The sequence below is a fragment of the Neofelis nebulosa genome, chromosome 14 (genome assembly GCF_028018385.1).
Source record: "Neofelis nebulosa isolate mNeoNeb1 chromosome 14, mNeoNeb1.pri, whole genome shotgun sequence".
Classification (NCBI taxonomy): Eukaryota; Metazoa; Chordata; class Mammalia; order Carnivora; family Felidae; genus Neofelis; species Neofelis nebulosa.
In genome coordinates, this window is record NC_080795.1 from 63,733,864 (window position 1) to 63,752,565 (window position 18,702).

Consider the following 18,702-nt stretch of genomic DNA (forward strand, 5'->3'; position numbering starts at 1 on the left):
AACCTGTGCGGTTCCCTGCAAGCTATTTTTCAAAAAACAATTTCTGCATTTCTTATCAGATGGACGGTAATTTTGCAGGGATTATTAACGCCCTGCGCTCAGTAGTGTTTGTTCTCCTGGGGCTGGGAGAGGAAATTGTCTGATGCAAGTCCGACAGCTGGTTCGCTGGACAGGAATAGAATCTTACAAAATCACCTTGAATCTAAAGCCTGTGAATGAACCAGCTGTGTGAGATGAACGTCGGGAAGGTGGTTTTTGTATTTAAATTTCTTGGCCAGTGCTATTGAAAATGCAGCTAAAATAGGGATGGTTATTCTTCCCAGTGGTTCAATGTGGACTGATTTGGTCTCTGTTAGTCAGAAGACTATTCTGCTCTATGCCTTCTCCGTGCTGAGTGCATTGTATGAGCAAATTGATTTTTCACGTCAACAAGGATCTATCCCCTATTATGCACTAGGCACTAGAATTACAAAAATAAATAAGCAACTCTCCCTTTGTATCCTTCTCATCTAAGTGGAATGCAGCGAGATGAATGTTTTCCTACCAGCACTAAAATAGTGTGGGAGAAGGGAGGGAAGAAGGTGTTGTGGCTTTCGGAGGCTGGGGAAATGTTCACAGAGGAGGTGCCTTTTAAGAGCAAATAACATTTTTTTGAATTATTGAAGGCAGAAGAAGGATCTGTGTCTTGAGCAGAGGCATGGAAGGTGATGGCATGTGCGGGGGATGGAGAAGAGCCCAGCGTATCCAGACTTTCAGGCAGGTGCATTCGTGGTTAGGAGGTGAGAAAGGTGAGGAAGTTTGGAAGAGGCCTCTGGCCAGGATGGAAGGACCTTAGTAAGACTGGGTAGCTGTGGTTCTTTTTGATTCGGGGAATCGAGGCTTATTCAGTCACCTGAAGGGATTGGTACTGTTCTGGTTATTATTAGGGTGGGCAGAGCTTGGAAGAAGAACTGGAAAACTCTAAGGGACCGACGCACTCTAGGGACAGGCATCTCTTGCTGTCCCTCATTTGTGACTTAGGGGCTCTTTCTCCTGCCCTCGTAGCTTCGCTGTGCTGGCCTCTCTGCTTGCTTCTCATTCCTGGTTGGCCAGTTTCTTCAGTGTCTTCCAGTCTTGGGAATTTTTCACCTTTGCTCTAGGAATTCCGTGCAGACCGTGTTGGGGATGTGGAGGGTGTATGTGGGAGAACCGAATGGGAAAACAAGGAAATACTCTGGACCTGGCAGCCCTTTAGCTAGAAAGCCCCACGTTGCTCCGTCTTAACACAATTACACCTGGGTAATTTGCGCTTGAGGAAAGTGTTCCTTGGCACAAATAGAGTTTGAAAACTTCGGCTCCAGTTTAAATCTTGGAGGGAGCCGTTCTGCTCGGCGATAGCTGATTACTGTCACTTGGGTAGGATCTTGTGCCTCTGGTCGCCTCACTGAATTGCCTCGGGGCGTGTATGTGCCCACGCCACCTTAGGTCAAGGGCTCTTTCAGTCAGGAACTGCCCCAGGCATAGGAAACAGGTCTAGGGTCATGAACTCTGCCTGAACTGAGGTGGGTAAGATTTGGAAGGCAGTTTTAAGTGGAAGGGGATGTTGGACATGGCAAACAGTGTGACCAACGTGTCCAGGAAACATGGTTTAAAAGTGTGGCTTTTAGGAGGGACCTGTCTTGCTCAGATGGTTGGGTGTGTGGCTCTTGATCTCAGGGTTGTGAATTTGAGCCCCATGTTGGGTACGGAGATTACTTTAAAAATGTGGCTTTTAGGCCCTTGCTCATCATTTTATGAAGTCGTTGCATTCCGTGAGAGGCTTAGCTACTCAAAATTTTCATTTTTCTGTAAGACTCTGAAATACTCCTTACTCGAACCCGTTTTTGGAGATCTCCATGCATATTAGCATATTAAAAGTTGTGAAAACCAGGGGCACCTGGGTGGCTCAGTGGGTCAAGCGTTTGACTTCGGCTCAGGTCATGATCTCATGACTCATGAGTTCGAGCCCAATCTGGGATTCTGTGCTGACAGCTCAGAGCCTGGAGCCTGCTTCAGATTCTGTGTCTCCCTCTCTCTCTGCCCCTCCCCTGCTCATGCTCTGTCTGTCTGTCTCTCTCTCAAATATAAACATTAAAAAAAAAGGTTGTGAAAACCTGTAAGGGGTAAAGTTTAGTTCAGGTAAAAGGAAACTGTTTTGGGGCGCCTGGGTGGCTCAGTCGGTTGAGCGTCCGACTTCAGCTCAGGTCATGATCTCACAGTCTGTGAGTTATAGCCCCGCGTCAGGCTCTGTGCTGACAGCTCAGAGCCTGGAGCCTGCTTCAGATTCTGTGTCTCCCTCTCTCTCTGCCCCTCCCCTGCTCATGCTCTGTCTCTCTCTCAAATATAAATAAACATTAAAAAAAAAAGTTGTGAAAACCTGTAAGGGGTAAAGTTTAGTTCAGGTAAAAGGAAAATGTTTTGGGGCGCCTGGGTGGCTCAGTCGGTTGAGCGTCCGACTTCAGCTCAGGTCATGATCTCACAGTCTGTGAGTTCTAGCTCCGCGTCGGGCTCTGTGCTGACAGCTCAGAGCCTGGAGCCTGCTTCAGATTCTGTGTCTCCCTCTCTCTCTGCCCCTCCCCAACTTGTGCTCTCTCTGTCTCTCAAAAATAAATAGATGTAAAAAAATTAAAAAAAAAAAAAAAGGAAAATATTTTTTTGGAAAACACTCATACATGTACAATAGGGATTAAAACTTTGGAAATTGATTACCCTGGAATTGAAAGCGTAGTTTTGTAATAATAGATGTTTACTACTAAGTTGTGGAGTGGGACTCCTATTAAGTTACTTGAGAAGCCTCCTTACCTTTTTGAAAATGGCGTCATTTCTGTTAGTGTCCTTGGCCATTCATTTGTTCAGCAAACATTACGTGCCCACAATGCTACATGGAAACACTTGGTTATGTGCTGGCAGTGTGAAAATTCTTATCTTTTTATTGGGGTAGTTTTTCTGGCATGTACAATTTGTCTTACAGTTTTATTTTAGACAGAGAGCACAAGCAGGGAAGGAGCAGAGGGAGAGGGAGAATCTTAAACAGGTTCCACACTCAGCTTGACCTGGGGCTCCATCTTACGACCCTGAAATCATGACGTGAGCCAAAATCAAGAGTCGATGCTCAACAGACTGAGCCACCTGGGTGCCCCTGGGATGTAGAATTCTTAATGCTCATTCTTAGAATTCTGTATTTCTGGCTATGAAATCAAAAAAGATGGTAGCACGATTATTGACCCCGGTAACCTGTCTAAAAATATCAGTATCTCCTGGATCCAGAGTTCTTTCCTCTCCATCATCTGTCTGCTCAGGTTTCTAAACATGGAAATGTACCAGGCCCCGGTAGAGCTGAAGAGGCAGGGGCTTCTCCCCTCTGTGCAGGGTGAGGATCGGCGGGAATCAAAAATACTCGAGAATTAGCCCCACTCTCAGGGTTCAAGAAAGGATAGTAACCAAAAGGTTCTATTTTGTAGTATTTAAAGATAAATATTACCTAATAATTTTTTTTAATTGGAAAGTTTATAGGAGCTAAATCTCATCTCTTGGCTCATAACATATTCCTCCTCCACCAAATTAGATGGTAGCTTATTCCACGTTTTAATTTCTAAATAAATTGGTCTTCATTATTCTTGGATTCCTGACAGACATCGTGTCTAAGAATTAATGTTTCACATTCTGCCACTTTGAGCATGCTAAACAAATTACTCAGTGTCATTGCCACTGAATTAATTAGAAGGATTCATGTGAGGCTTTAGCACCCCTATGTGAACATGTTTTTTATTAAGCTTCATTTATTTTTTATCAATAATTACAACTCCGTGGGTAGTGCGGTTTTAGCATTACCTGCGTCAGAGGGTTGTCATGAGGACTGATGGCCAATAAAGCAGGTAAAACAGTGCCTAACAAATAGTAAGGGCTCAAATGGTGTCTTTATCTTTGTTAATGAACTTTGTAACTGTGTGATGAAGTAATCATCATGGATATAATTGTCCCCATTTTCCCAGTGAAGATTCTGGTGCTCAGAAGTGTAATCATCTGGAATTACTGGTGGTGTCAGGACGAGAGCCTAGTGTTCATATTCCTAGTCTTGTTTCTGACTGCCCTCGTAACTGACATTTTGAGGTTTAGGATTTTGATATATGAACTTGGGGAGCATGCAACGTTCAGGCCATAGAAGTTAAATTAGCATATGTGTCGGGGCACCTGGGTGGCTCAGTCGGTTAAGCGTCCGACTTCAGCTCGGGTCATGATCTCACAGTTCGTGAGTTCGAGCCCTGCATCGGGCTCTGTGCTGACAGCTCAGAGCCTGGAGCCTGCTTCGGATTCTGTGTCTCCCTCTCTCTCTGCCCCTCCCCTGCTTGTGCTCTGTCTCTCTCTCTCTCTCTCTCTCTCTCTCTCTCTCAAGAATAAATAAAACACTTAAAAAATGAGCATATGTGAAAATGTTTAGTATAATATGGAGCATATAGTAGGAGCTCAATTAAAATGGTTTTTTTTTTTTTGTAATTTATTTTGAGAGAGAGCAAGGGGGGAGGGGCAGAGAGAGAGGGAGAGAGAGAATCCCAGGCAGGCTTTGTGCCATCAGTGCAGAGCCTGATGTGGGGCCCGATCTCACGAACCACAAGATCGTGACCTGAGCCGAAGTCAGACAGTTAACTGCCTGAGCCACCCAGGTGCCCCGGTTTTTTTCTTTCTGTTCAGCTTACAGGAGTTAGGACCCTCATTTCTCTCCTCCTCTCCCTTCTCTGTGCTGATGTCCCAGCCGAGCACTTCATTTCCGGACCACTCAGGTGCCTCCGGTCTTAAGTACTTTGTGGTTGTCTTAGCTTAGTCCACCATTACAGAGAATCACAGACTGAGCAGCTTAAACAACAGAAATGTACGGGGGCTCGAAATCTGGGATCCAGGTGCTGGCAGGGCTGGCTTTTCTGAAGTCTCACTCCTTGGCTTGGAGGTGGCCACCTTCTCTGTGTATCTTCACATGGTTTTCTCTCTGTACATGAGCGAGTCCTAATCTCCTCTTTTTATGAGGATGCTAGTCATATGATATTAGGGCCACCCTCATGACTTTGTTTTAATTACCTTTTATTTTATTTTTAATGTTTATTTTTGAGAGAGAGAGAGAGAGATAGCATGAGTGGGGGAAACACAGAATCCAAAGCAGGCTCCAGGCTCTGAGCTGTCAGTGCAGAGCCCGACATGGGGCTTGAACTCATGAACCATGAGATCATGACCTGAGCCGAAGTTGGACTCTTAATGGACTAAGTCACCCAGGTGCCCCTAATTTAATTACCTTAAAACATTTTTTTTTTAATTTTCTTTATTTATTTTTGAGAGGGAGAGACAGAGAGTGTGAGAGGGGTAGGGGCAGGGAGGGAGGGAGACAGAATCTGAAGCAGGCTCCAGGCTCTGAGCTGTCAGCACAGAGCCCGACATGGGACTGGAACTCGCAACCTGCGAGATCATGACCTGAGCCAAAGTCAGATGCTTAACCGACTGAGCTACACAGGTGCCCCTAATTTAATTGCCTTTTAAAAGAGCCCCATCTCCAAATATAGTCATATTCTGAAGTACTGGGGTTTAGGGCCTCAACATATGAATTTTAAGGGAACATACTTCAGCCTAGAACAGTGGTCTAGCAAGAAAGAGATCTAAGCCTCAGAGTTCTCCCAACGTATACTATAACCCCTGGGGTATCAAAACCCATTAAATTTCATTAGGTGAGCTCTGTTCAAAAAGCAGGCAAGAGTATCATCTACTTTTTTCCTGAGGGAGTAGAAGAAAGGAGGTCAGGACCTGTTCTGTGCCGGGCACTATGCTGGGTGTTGGTACTTAATAGACATTATGTCGCCCAGTCTCAACGTGGCCATGGATAGGCTGAGCATAACTGCCTTCATTTTACAGAGGAAGAAAGAGACGTTAAGCCACTTGCCAAGCTCATACAGTTATTGTGCGATTTACTCATGTGGCAGTTGAGAAAATGAGGTTAGGGGCATAGGACGATGGGGGTGAAACAGGAAGAAAACTGATCTTGTGTTTCGCCCAACTCAAGAATTAAAAAGTAAATGCAAGGATGATAAAGAGAAGGAAAAACAAATGGAAGAAACTGTTTTTCTTTTTTAAAGGCAGGTTTAAGACTCCTTTGGAGGGGCACCGGGGTGGCTCAGTCGGTTGAGCATCTGACTTTGGCTCAGGTCATGATCTCACGGTTCGTGGGTTCGAGCCCTGCATTGGGCTCTGTGCTGACAACTCAGAGCGTAGAGCCTGCTTCGGATTCTGTCTCCCCCTCTCTCTGCCCCACCCCCCCAAATTAAATATATTTTTTTAACCTGTATTTATTTTTGAGACAGAGAGAGACAGAGCATGAACGGGGGAGGGGCAGAGAGAGGGAGACACAGAATCCGAAACAGGCTCCACTTTGAGCTGTCAGCACAAAGCCCGACGCGGGGCTCGAACTCACGGAACGTGAGATCCGAAGTCGGACGCTTAACCGACCAAGCCACCCAGGCGCCCCATCTAAATTAAATAAACATTAAAAAAAAAACTCTTTGGAAAAAAGCCACTGAGTTCTGAAGGGAGTAAGGGAAGGTTCTGTGTCAACCACTTTTCTCCACACTAATCCATCAGCCTGTAAATAAATTGTGTTTGTCCAACAGCTTTAATCTATCTCTCCTGGATTTTTTGTTTATCCCTCCCTGGCTAAAAACAGCAGGATGTGACACTTGGGAAGTTGGACTCTGAAGGGAGACCAACAGGTTCAAATCTAATTTTCATCACTTTTTAGCTGTGTGGCAGGTCACTTAATCTCTCTGGGGCCTCAGTTCTCTCTGATGTAAAAAAAAAGAAAAAAAAAAAGGAGATGGTAATAATAACTTCTGATGAGGTTGTTGCAGACACTAGTGCATCTATGGAAAGTGCTCAAATAAGCATCTGGAACCTGGTAAGCGTCACATAAGGATAAGCTATTGCCCCTGTAGAAAGCGGGACAGGCGGAGGCCAGGAGCCCTGTGCCCTTTCCCACATAGGTCTCTGATTCCTGGAAGTGCATAGTGGCAGGGGATGGAACACTCATTTGTATGTTACATACGTGAATGAATGCAGACGTGGTGACCTTGAGCAATCTGTGATGAAGAGGAAGTACCTGGTTTCAGCAAGTTTCTAGAGTTTTTGTTTGCTGTTTGGTCGAAGCCATAAGCCCACTGGTAGAGAGGAATAAAGAGAAGGCAGTGAGACAGAGCAGGGGTGGGAAAGCTTTTCTCGGTCTCCAGGCTGGCAGGAGAGCTCTAGCTTGTCCATGGTTGTTTTCCCCTCCATTTGCTTGCATCATCTCTAGATCTGGGGGTGCAATCACTGTCTGGGGCCTCTGGGCCCTGACCGTGTAGAACCTCACCGCCCCCTCCCCCACTGACGTACAGGGATGTGAACGGCACTCGAATGCATTTAGAGCTTCCACTTGTTACTGAGCTCTGCAATCGGCTGACTGATCTGTGTTGTCATTAAAATTCCTAAAGTGATTGCCAAACTTTCTTTCCAGGCTCAGGCTGCATGAAGAAAAGGTTATTAAAGATAGGCGACATCATCTCAAAACCTACCCAAACTGCTTTGTTGCCAAAGAACTGATTGACTGGCTGATTGAGCACAAAGAGGCTTCTGACAGAGAGACAGCAATCAAACTCATGCAGAAGTTAGCAGACCGGGGCATCATTCATCACGGTGAGTGAGGTGGCCACCGACCGTCAAGGTAGCTTGGGAGGAAGACACGGGCTGCGTCTTCTATTCCAGATACAAACCTACCCATTTAAGAGATAAAACACTTGGTCTCCTGTGCACCTCTCGCTGGTGGCATTCCCTTCTTTCCTCCGAGAGGCATTTGGGCTTATTTCCATTTACTGCTTCATACTTTTTCCTTTCTGTAGATGCATCTCTTAGCAAAGTATCATACTGTTGCAAGTGCTTTAAATCATTATAAAAATGCATGATTATTCTTGTACAACTTGATCAACATGCTGTTTGTGAGATTCATCCATGTTTGCTCATTTTCACTGCTACGTATGCCATGTATAATTATGCCTTTGTGCCTTTACCCGTTCTCCTGCTGATGGACATTTATGGGGTTTCCAAATTTTTGCTGTTACTCTCGACATCTCTACGAACATTCATGAACATGTCTCCTTGAAATCTCTAAAACTGACCAAGACCTTTCATATGTTGATGTTCTCTTGGGCTGGAATACCCTTTCTCTTCACTTTTGCCCATTTTCTATCCATTCTTCAGGTTTCTAACGACATGCGAGCTCTTCAGAGAAGTGTCCATTCCTTGCAGCTAGGCGACGGGGGTTCTTTCGTCTGTCACTTCAGTATCTCCTCACCTCTTTCATTGCCCTGTTGTAGCATATATATATTTTTTTAATGTTTATTTATTTTTGAGAGAGACAGAGACATAGTGTGAGCAGGGGAGGGGCAGAGAGAAAGGGAGACAGAATCTGGGAACAGGCTCCAGGCTCTGAGCTGTCAGCACAGAGCCCGATGCGGGGCTCGAACCCACAGACTGCGAGATCATGACCTGAGCCGAAGTTGGACGCTCAACCGACTGAGCCACCCAGGTGCCCCATGTTGTACCATATTTTTATTACATGCTGACATTGCTCTTTATCTCACTAGCCTTCACATTCTTTGAGGCTGATACCTCCCCCATTGTGCTCAAGAAGAGTTTGTGGAATGAGTGATGAATTGAATTTTGTGACCCTTTTACTAGACAATGAGGTGATGGTGATGATGATAGTACTCATTCTATTCCACGTACTGTGTTAAATACCTGTATTAAATCATAGAGGAGTGTGCTTGAGAAATGAGGCAGTGAAACAAGTCTTAATTAGCATCTCACTGCATGTGAGGAATTAAATGAGTTTTGTTTTGTTTTCTTCTTACGGGCCTCTCTGTGTATATTGTGTTTCAGTGTGTGATGAACATAAGGAATTCAAGGATGTCAAACTCTTCTACCGCTTTCGGAAGGATGACGGCACCTTCCCGCTGGACAATGAAGTGAAGGCCTTCATGAGAGGACAGAGGCTGTACGAGAAGTATGTTGCTCGTGGAATCCCCCATGTGATCTTAACTTGTGGAGAGAAGCAGGGCTATTTCGGGCTTTTATCATTCTGACTTCAGCCTGGCTCTTCACGCGAGATGGTTACATAACTGTTCCCTTTAATATGGGAAGACTCCATCACTCATTTGCTTTTCTCTTTGCCAGGGATGAAGTCGATTTCATAAGATTCTTAATAAAGATCTTATTTAAATAGAAAATATTTAAATACTTATTTTCTACGTGTAAGTCGATGTGACAAAATTCCAACATAAAAAAAAAAAAACAAACCCCGCAAAGTTGCAGCTTGCTGTTTGCCCTCAAGTCATGCAGTTGCCTATTTTCTCTTTTGAACACCGTTGTGTAACTTGGAGGTTTGATCTTGTCAATGGCTGGAGAAGCAGTGTCAATTACAGGGGAAGTTCAAGTTCAGGTCAAGAGATGATTCGTGAGAGGACTTCAGGAGGCAGGATGGTTTAAGAGGAATAATCTCTCAGCTCTTTGAAGAGGGGAATGCATTGTAGTAAGGAGGATTCAGAGGCTGGATCTCAGATCTCCCTGGCGGTCCAGTCCGTGTCTGGGCAGATCCGCTGTTCCTGTGGTCCCTTTTCCATCCTGCCTTGTTTTGTTTTTTGGTTTTTTTTCCAGGGCAGCCATTAGAGCAGACACTCCCTCCTTAACTCTGGCTGCCTTGCAAGGCTTGAGGGAGTTGGAAATATGTATTTATCACACAGAAGAGCCTACTCTGTGATGGGTGGGTTGGTGCATGGGGAGGTAGGTCAGGGGGGTCAGATCAAGCAGCATGATGAGTTTGATTCTAGCCCTGTCACCTTACCTCTGTAAACCTCCTCTTTTATGACATAGGAGTGGTGATGGCACCTACCTCCTAGGTGTTTAGTGCTATTGTGGGAACTAGAATAAATTGTGTCAATTACTTAAATATTTAGCTCAGTAGCTCGGTGTGTCAGGCCCCAGAGATGACAGTCGTTTCAGATATTAGCCTGACAGCAATGGCCACCCTGGAGTCTGTCTCTCCTGTGTTCTGCCTCCATCCCAGTTCTGTTCACCTGCTTCTGGTGCTGGTATTGTCCAACACATGCCCCATGTGTGCTACTTCTCTCATCTCTTGCTTTCTATACCAAGGTATACAAAACCCCTCATCTCCTGGACTCACGTGAACTTGAATGGAAGGGATCCATTAGCACCTTTGTTTGTATATCTGAGTATATGTATATGTGTTGTTGCTGTTTTCTTTTACTTTCTTAGCTCCTTTCAGAAAATTCTAGCAGGTGGTAAGTAATTTGATCACTATGATGGTCCTTTCAAATTGTAAGATTCTATGTTGTCAAAAACATGTCATTTCCACGGATCAATATTGCTATATCCTTTTTTCTGTGTGCAATTAGTGTTCAGTACCTCAATTTCCCAGTAAATTTATTCCTCAAAATGCTCGTAAAATTAGTAATAGGAAAAGTTATTTATTTATTTTTAATAAAAAAAAAATGTTTATTTTTAAGAGAGAGAGACAGAGTGCAAGCAGGGGAGGGGTAGAGAGAGGGAGTTACAGAATTCGAAGTAGGCTCCAGGCTCTGAGCTGTCAGCACAGAGCCTGATGTGGGGCTCGAACTCAGGAAACGTAAGATCGTGACCTGAGCCGAAGTCCGCTTACCCAAATGAGCCACCCAGGTGCTGATGCTAGGAAAAGTAATTTAATCAGTATTTAACCTTGCGTGAACTAGCTGCTGCCTCTCAGTCTTGGCCCCTATTGTTGGTTGCTGGAACATACATGGAACAAACTTTAGGGCCTTTGGAATTGATGGCTCAGTGAACCTACATGATCAGTTTTGTTTAGCGTACCTTTAATCATTTTTATTGTATTTCTCATGTTTCCCTGGATATCTTTTCTATAAATCTCAGCATGTATATTATTTTGTAAGTTTTGTGTACTTTAAAAAATAGTGTGAAGAAGTAAATAGTTTTGTGCACAGCTCACCTCTTCAAGGATTTTATTTATTTTACTATTGAAGTTTTTTTTCCTATATTTTTAAAAGCCAGAATACTTGTTTAGGATATCTCTAACATTTATGAAAGAAGGCCTTGCAAAATATATGTTTCTTTTTTTTCTTTGCCTTTTAAGATAATAACAATTGATAATATTTGTTGGTTGATAACTATGTATCAGACATCCTGACTAGTCCATTTTTTTGATTATCATAATGAACCTTATTTAGAAGAATTGTATCCATTTTATGGACGAGGAAAATGTGGTAGGGAGAGATTCAAGCTCTTACTCAAGGTCCCTCACTAGTAAAAACATCTGGGATTCGAACCTAGGAGCCCACAGCCCAAACTTATTGCTACTAGGTTGTTAATAAATTTTAGAAAACATTTTTATTATTAGGAAAGATGTATCATTATTTATCATTTATGGAAATTAAATTAATGAAATCAGTGTTTTCTTCAAAATTTTAGAAAACATTTTTATTAGGAAAGATGTATCATTATTATTTGTGGAAATTAAATTAATGAAATCAATGTTTTCTTCAAAATGTAGTTTATAGGAGTTTGTAAATATCTGGGTATGGAATTTTCTATAAAAAGTAACTGAAATAATTCTAAGTAGACATTGGAAAAGAAGAGTAAAGCAATTTTCCTTCAACACAAATCTACCTATAGATTTAGGGACTAAAGAACACAGGGAATATAGTAAACAGTATTGTAAGAAAAAAAAAGAGATACTTTTTTTTAAAGAATTTATTAAGAAAATTTTTTTTTAACATTTATTCATTTTTTTGAGAGGCAGAGAGAGGGTGTGAGCAGGGGAGGGACAGAGAGAGGGAGACACAGAACCTGAAGCAGGCTCCAGGCTCTGAGCTGTCAGCACAGAGCCCAGCGTGGGACTCGAACTCACTAAGCATGAGATCATGACCTGAGCCAAAGTCGGACGCTTCACCGACCGAGCCACCCAGGCGCCCCTTAAAGAATTTATTTTTAAGTAATCTCTACACCCAACATGGGGCTTGAACCCACAACCCTGAGATCAAGAGTCCCACAGTCCACTGACTGAGCCTGCCAGGCACCCCCAAAAAAGAGATGAATCTACATGGTATGCTAAAAGTGTGATAGAAACATCTTTTATTTGTAAATTAAGCTCTTCAAAACATTTCTACTAGATTATTTTATTTGAACTCTCTTAATGGAGTAATAATAGAATAGTAAATAATAATAGAAATAATAGCATAGTAAATAATAATATAAAATACAATATAAAATAAATGGGACATTACATTATCACCCTGGTTTTCGGGAGGAGCATTTGGGACCTGAGGCAATGAAATCACTTCTGTGTGATGGCGATATGGCTCAAGAGGGACACCTGAACCCAGGCAGCAGGTGCACAGGCCGCTGCTCTCCACACACTCCCACCAGCTCTGGAGGGGGCTGGCTGTGTTGTCAGTACATCCTTTTTGCCCTCCTCTTGCTTGCTTGTTCTGGGTTATTAATAGAACTTTGTGAAACTGGGTGGTTTCTGCCTGGGGTTTTGGTGAACCGGGCTGATTTCTGGGCACCTTGATTTCCTATCCATAGAGACGTTTCTCAGTATGCTATTTTGTAGGACACAGCTGTATTTCAAAACTCACAGTGACTCTGCTACCTCTTAGTATCCATCTTGCTCCAGTTAATTCAACTCAGAGGTACTCAAACGAACACCAGTTAAGGGGCAAAAGCTGGCCTTTTCAGGGTGTCCCACCATGAGGAAGGTTATGGGAGAGCTGGTGACCGGAGTCCTCTGCATAGTGAGTGACAGTGGGTGTGGGTTTTCGGAGTCACCCAGCCCTGCTCTCCAGTCCTGGCCTCCGACTAGCTTGCTCTGCGACCTTGAGCAGGCTACTGAAACTCTCTGATCTGTAGTCATAAATGGAGGCAAGGCTGAGACCCACTTGGAAAGGCTGTTGGGAGGAATTTACAATCTGTGCATTACTGAACACAGTGCTAGGCACAGAGTGAGAGCCCAAGAAATGTTAGCGGCTGCTATTAGAGTAGTCAATCAGTATATAAATGAACGGTATCTATTATTCTTATTATCATATTCTTTTAAGATTTAGCCTAGCCTAGAAGTTAAGAGCCGGGAGCCAGGCTGCCTGGGTGTGGATCCTGGCTCTGTGCCTTGTTGGCAAGTGGCTTCACCTCTCTGTGCCTGCAGTTGCCGTCCTGGTATATGGAAAAATATTGATTGTATTGACCTCGTAGACTTCTTGTGGGGCTTAAATGAACTAACATGATGTATAAGCACACAGGTCAGGGCCTACCTCAGGGTATGAGCATATCTTGCTGCCCATCTACTGCTGCCAGCTGGACGGAAGTGTGAGGAGGATGTGTGCCCCTGGATCAATGCCCAGACTTTGTCATTTTGAGCAATTCATCTGAGAACATTCAGGTCCCACTGCACTTCCATCAACAGGCGTTCATCAGACCTTCACTATGGACTGAAGGTGCATAAGATAGGGCACGCCGTCTCCAGGAGGAGCATACCGTTTCCCACTTAATTTTGCATGGGCCCAGATACCTCAGACATGCAATGCATGAACAAAACTCACGTTGTGCCAAATAGTGCAATTTTTAGTTTTCATATGAAACCTGCATCATCAGGATAGAAATACCTGTGACTTAAAAGAACAATGGTGGATCTGTGTACTCAGCCTTCACGTGGCAGAAGATATTTCAGGTGCATATTCCAAACGACGAAGATTGATTATCATCTAGCAGTTAGCAAAATAGATCTCTTTAAGGAAAAAGGTGAACTCAGGATTATCAAGTGTTCTCTCTATATATTGATAAATAGAGTTAGCTATAAAAGAGAATATAAGTTTGAGGTACAATCTGGACTTTCCTTATTAAAACCAAAAGTTGAAATGCACATTTTAAAAACGTTAATTTTTTTTTTTTAATCTTAAGAGAGAGAGAGAGCATGAGCAGGGGAGAAGGGTAAGGGGAGAGAGAGAGTGAGCGAGAGAGAGAGAGAGAGAGAGAGAGAGAGAGAGAGAGAGAGAGGGAATCTTAAGCAGGCTCCACACTCAGCACAGAGCCCAACACAGGGCTTGATCCCATGACCCTGGGATCATGACCTGAACCGAAATCAAAAGTAAGAAGCTCAACCAACTGAGCCACCTAGCCGCTCCTAAATGCACATTTTTAACTAACCCTGATTTTTATCTTGAGACCTAGAGGAGACTTCTCAATTCTAATTTAACCTCAGTCTTAACATGGAGGTAGGTCTCTTCTAGGTCTGGTTCATAAAGACGTTAGTTTAGTTTTTCACCTAAAGGGCTTTTGGTCTGTTCAGCAGTGGGAATTTCTCTCTCCAGCCACTCATGGTCTATTTAGTTTGCTTAGGAGTATAAACCTGAGTGAAGAATTGGTTTACAGTGCCTGCATGCCATTAGATCTCTGTTGAAGTCCCACGGCTTCCTTTATATTCTCTCCTCCATAGGACTGAAGGGAAATATAAGGGAGAAACTGTATCCAAAGGGGAAAAGCCCTTTTGTGTGTTTTATCTTATCAGAGGTTTCTCTCCCATGTGCCCCTGGGATCTTTTTCCTGTTCCCTCCCAGTGCCTGGCACAATAAATATTTATTGAATGAACAAAGGACTCCGCGTGCTATGATCGCTGTGAGCTGCTGAACTTGTTCCATGAAAGCGCTACAGAGAACTTGCTTTTAATGGCAAACAACACTAGCCAGAGGTTCACCTTGTCTTGCCTCTTTAGGGTTTAAAAAGCATCTTACGCATTATCATATTTGGCCCCCTGCCCAATGCTGGGAGTTATTACACAGTTAATCCCACCGTAGAGATGAGGAAGATGAGCTAGAGAGAGGTTTAATGACTGATGTAACCCTAAAGCATGAAGCTGGAGGGGAAAAAAAAAGTCTTTAAAAGTTTTTAAGCTTTTGACTTCATCTTGTTCCATTTCTGGGATAGAAGTGCTTTTCAAACTGAGATACTGAGTTCTATGAATTGATTCCAATTTTGTGTTCAAAATGCATTTTAATTATTTTGCAAACTTTAATAAAAATACTTCCTAATTGGCTATGTATGACATTTTCGCAGTTTACATGTGCTGCTCAGTTTGATAGTGATTCATACAATCTTGGAGTGAACATTTCCTGTCTTCTTGGTTTATTTGAAGAGTGTCCTAAGATTGCAATGTAAGTAGGTTAAAAGTTGTTTCCTTTCACAACTGCTTGTCTGAGTGACAAGGAATGATTTCCATGCTGTATAACTAATATCAAGAACTGTTAAGAATCTTGAGATTTTATTTTATTTGCAAGCTAACAAGTTTGCGTGCCATCACTTCCTGGATGCCGCGGCAGAAGACAGGAGACCCCTGGGTCAGAGACAAAGGACAGTTTGTTACTCTCAGCAATAGTAATAACCAGAGTATCATCATTTTCTGGAATGAGTTCTGCAAGCTTTGGTTCCTATAGCAGAGCACAATGGGTGCCAGATGACACCTGCCAGGGTTGGGTTACAGAAGAGGATCGAAAGCATGAGGAACCTGAATTTTTTGTAATAGTCTTAAAGCAAACTGCTCTCTAGCACAGAGGGAGACATTACCTTTATTATACAGGACAGTAAACCAGTCTGCCCTTTTGCTTCAGAGAGAGACACTATCTTCCAAGTCTGCTCATTAGGCAAACATTGAAAAGATAGTTTAGAACATGAGCTGTCAGTGCTTCTGCTTGCAAGATATGAGGAGATGTGCACAATCCATGGAGAATTAGACCCTGGCAACTGAAACAAAATGCACAAATTAATTGGATTTTGTAGCTGATTCTTGAGGGAGCAATAAATATCACCACTTCTCTTCTTTTTGTATTTTTGTGTGTATGGTAATCAAAGCTACCGTATAGGTTTCACTGCTTAACGTTTGTAAGTATATGTTGTGTTACAAACATGAAATTTTTAAAAAAGTGATTTTCTGTAAAATTTTACTTGAAAAAAGAGATTACTGCTTTAAAAAGTTTTAAAATGATGCTATTTTTAAAGGACTTTGTCTTTAAAGTCTTTTCACAGGGTGTTTAACAACAATTTTAGAAATTTAAGGGGTTTTATTATATGTGCAGCTCTATGTGGAGTCATGGGAAACTTTTGATCTAGAACTGCATCCTTGTTAGGTGCTCCTAACCATCTATTCTTTCTTTTCATTTATTTATTTTTTAATGTTTATTTATTTATTTTGAGAGAGCGCACACGTGAGCCAAGGAGGGGCAGAGAGAGAGAGAGAGAGGGAGAGAGAGAATCCCAAGAAGTCTCTGCACTGTCAGTGCAGAGCCCCACGTGGGGCTCGATCCCACAAACCATGAGATCATGACCTGAGCCCAAACCAAGAACCAGACGCTTAACTGACCAAGCCACCCAGGTGCCCCTCTTTCCTTTCTTTTTTAAAAAAGTTTCTATATAACAGGCCATGCAGAATTGTGGGCTTCACCTGACGGGTTATTAAAATGTTTAATAATTTGCCTGTCAGGGACCTTGGACTGGAGAGACTATATAAAACAAACTCATTGTTTTATCATTTTCAATATCTACAAAAATTTCATACTGCAGTTATTTTCAAACAATTTCTCTGTCTAAACACTCCCTTATAAGTTGTAAGTGTAAAGTATGGAAAAGAGTGTGTATGTATGTTGAAAACATCCAGCCCTGGTTCACCTAATTTTGTTGGTTTTCTAATTTTTTTACAGCTTGCAGCTTCAGCCTGCCAGAGAAGGGCCATCTAGGAGCCAACCTCATGGCCAGTTTGGTCATGTAGCTGAGCTCATGCCTATTCCCTGGGAACAGAACTAGCCAGGGTCTATACTTTTGGTTATGCCCCAAGACTGGGAAGTAGGGGTAGTGAAATGCATCTGGGAACACAGATCCATTGGTAACACAAAAAGTGATGATGTGGTCACTTCATACTCATCGGGGTGGTGATCACAAAAACAAACAACAAATAATAAGTAACAGTGTTGGTGAGGATGTGGGGGAGATGAACCCTTGTGCATTGCTGGTGGGAAGGGTGTAGCCACTATGAAAAGTGGTATGGGGGGGGTCCTCAAAAATTAAACGTAATATTACCATATGATCCAGCGCAATTCCACTTTTGCGTATGTACCCAAAGTAATTGAAATCAGGGACTTGACCAGATATTTGTACAACCCTATTCATAGCAACATTATTTACATTAACCAAAAGGTCAAAGTAACCAATGTCCATTGATGGATGAATAGATAAACAAAATGTGGTACATATGTACAATGGAATATTATTTAGCTTTAAAAAGGAAGGAGATTCTGAGGCACCTGGCTGGCTCAGTCGGAAGAGCACTGGTTCTTGATCTCAGGGTCGTGAGTTCGAGCCCCTGTTGGGTGTAGAGATAAATAAATAAAATAAGTAAACTTTAAAAAGGGAGGATATTCTGACATGTGCCACAACGTGGATGACAGCATCATGCTAATAAGCCAGTCATAAGTGGACAAATGTTGTATTATCCAACTTATGTGAGGTCCCTAGAGTAGGCAAATTCATAAAGACAAAAAGTAGGTTGCCGAGGACCGGGGGGAAGAAGGAACAGGGAGTTATTATTTAGTGGATATAGAGTTTCGCTTTGGGGAGATGAAAACGTTCTCAAGATGGATGGTGATGATGATTGCATAGTCAGGTGAATGTACTTAATGCTCCTAAGCTATATCCTAAAAATGGCTAAAATGGTAAAATATTATGTTATGTTTATTGACCACAATTATAAAGTAGATAAGATAAATTACAATATTGTAAATCACTAAAACAGCTGGTGGGAGGTGGGCAGGACGCATCAGGCTTAACGTAGAGTACCAGCAAGCACGAGAATGACAGAGCAAGGTGACGTCCGTGCTGTTAGGGCCAGATGTTGACCAGAGGAACTGGAGAGACAGTGGTGTATGCCCTGGAGATTCGGACGATAACGATGAACTGTATACCAAGCACTTCACCAAGTTCACCAAGGTGAACTACCAGAAATCATGGGGACCATCCCAACCTGGGTTTCCAGCTCCAGAGCCCGTGATCGTAACCGCTTTTCCGTCTGCAGTTTCCACTTTGCAAAATTTCTGCAACTTCAAGCCAGGGCGGTAGCGATAATGAACGCCACTAGATGACGGTAAACAGTATGCAGCTGAACAGGTTTTTAAATGGGGCTGAGAAACATCTCTGGGTCTGGTCTTGGAAATCACATTCCCCTTACTGTTTCTTGGCAATGCTATCCCCATATAACGTATGGCAGTAATATTCAAGCTTTGTTAACATGCGGAACAGGCAGCAAGCCAGCTGTGCCTGTCAGAAGCCATCAGCCCTAGCTTGTCATCTACAGATTTCTAGCTCTAGGTGTCATTTAGAGCTGATTTAAAGGTAAACACATTGCTGCTTCAACGGCAGACTGGGTTCACTGACGGTGGAGGTTGACTGTGCTGGTTATTTCTGCCATGTTTTCCTGATCCCGTGGAACTGCTGGGCGGTGAACCTTGTCGTTGTAACATTCACTTTGCCAACCCTGGTAAAATGAAAGAGCCATTTGAGATTTCTAGAGTTGGGGAA

At 42.9% G+C, this 18,702-nt stretch overlaps 1 protein-coding gene across 1 annotated transcript in view; it reads left to right on the plus strand.

Annotated features, from left to right (window-relative positions):
- The window catches only part of DEPTOR (DEP domain containing MTOR interacting protein), a 135,234-nt gene that overhangs the window by 35,074 nt on the left and 81,458 nt on the right, over positions 1-18,702 (plus strand). The window contains exons 2-3 of the mRNA XM_058698922.1: positions 7,541-7,719; positions 8,962-9,085. Of these exons, the coding sequence (XP_058554905.1) occupies positions 7,541-7,719; positions 8,962-9,085 (303 nt within the window). The remainder of the gene's footprint in view (positions 1-7,540; positions 7,720-8,961; positions 9,086-18,702) is intronic.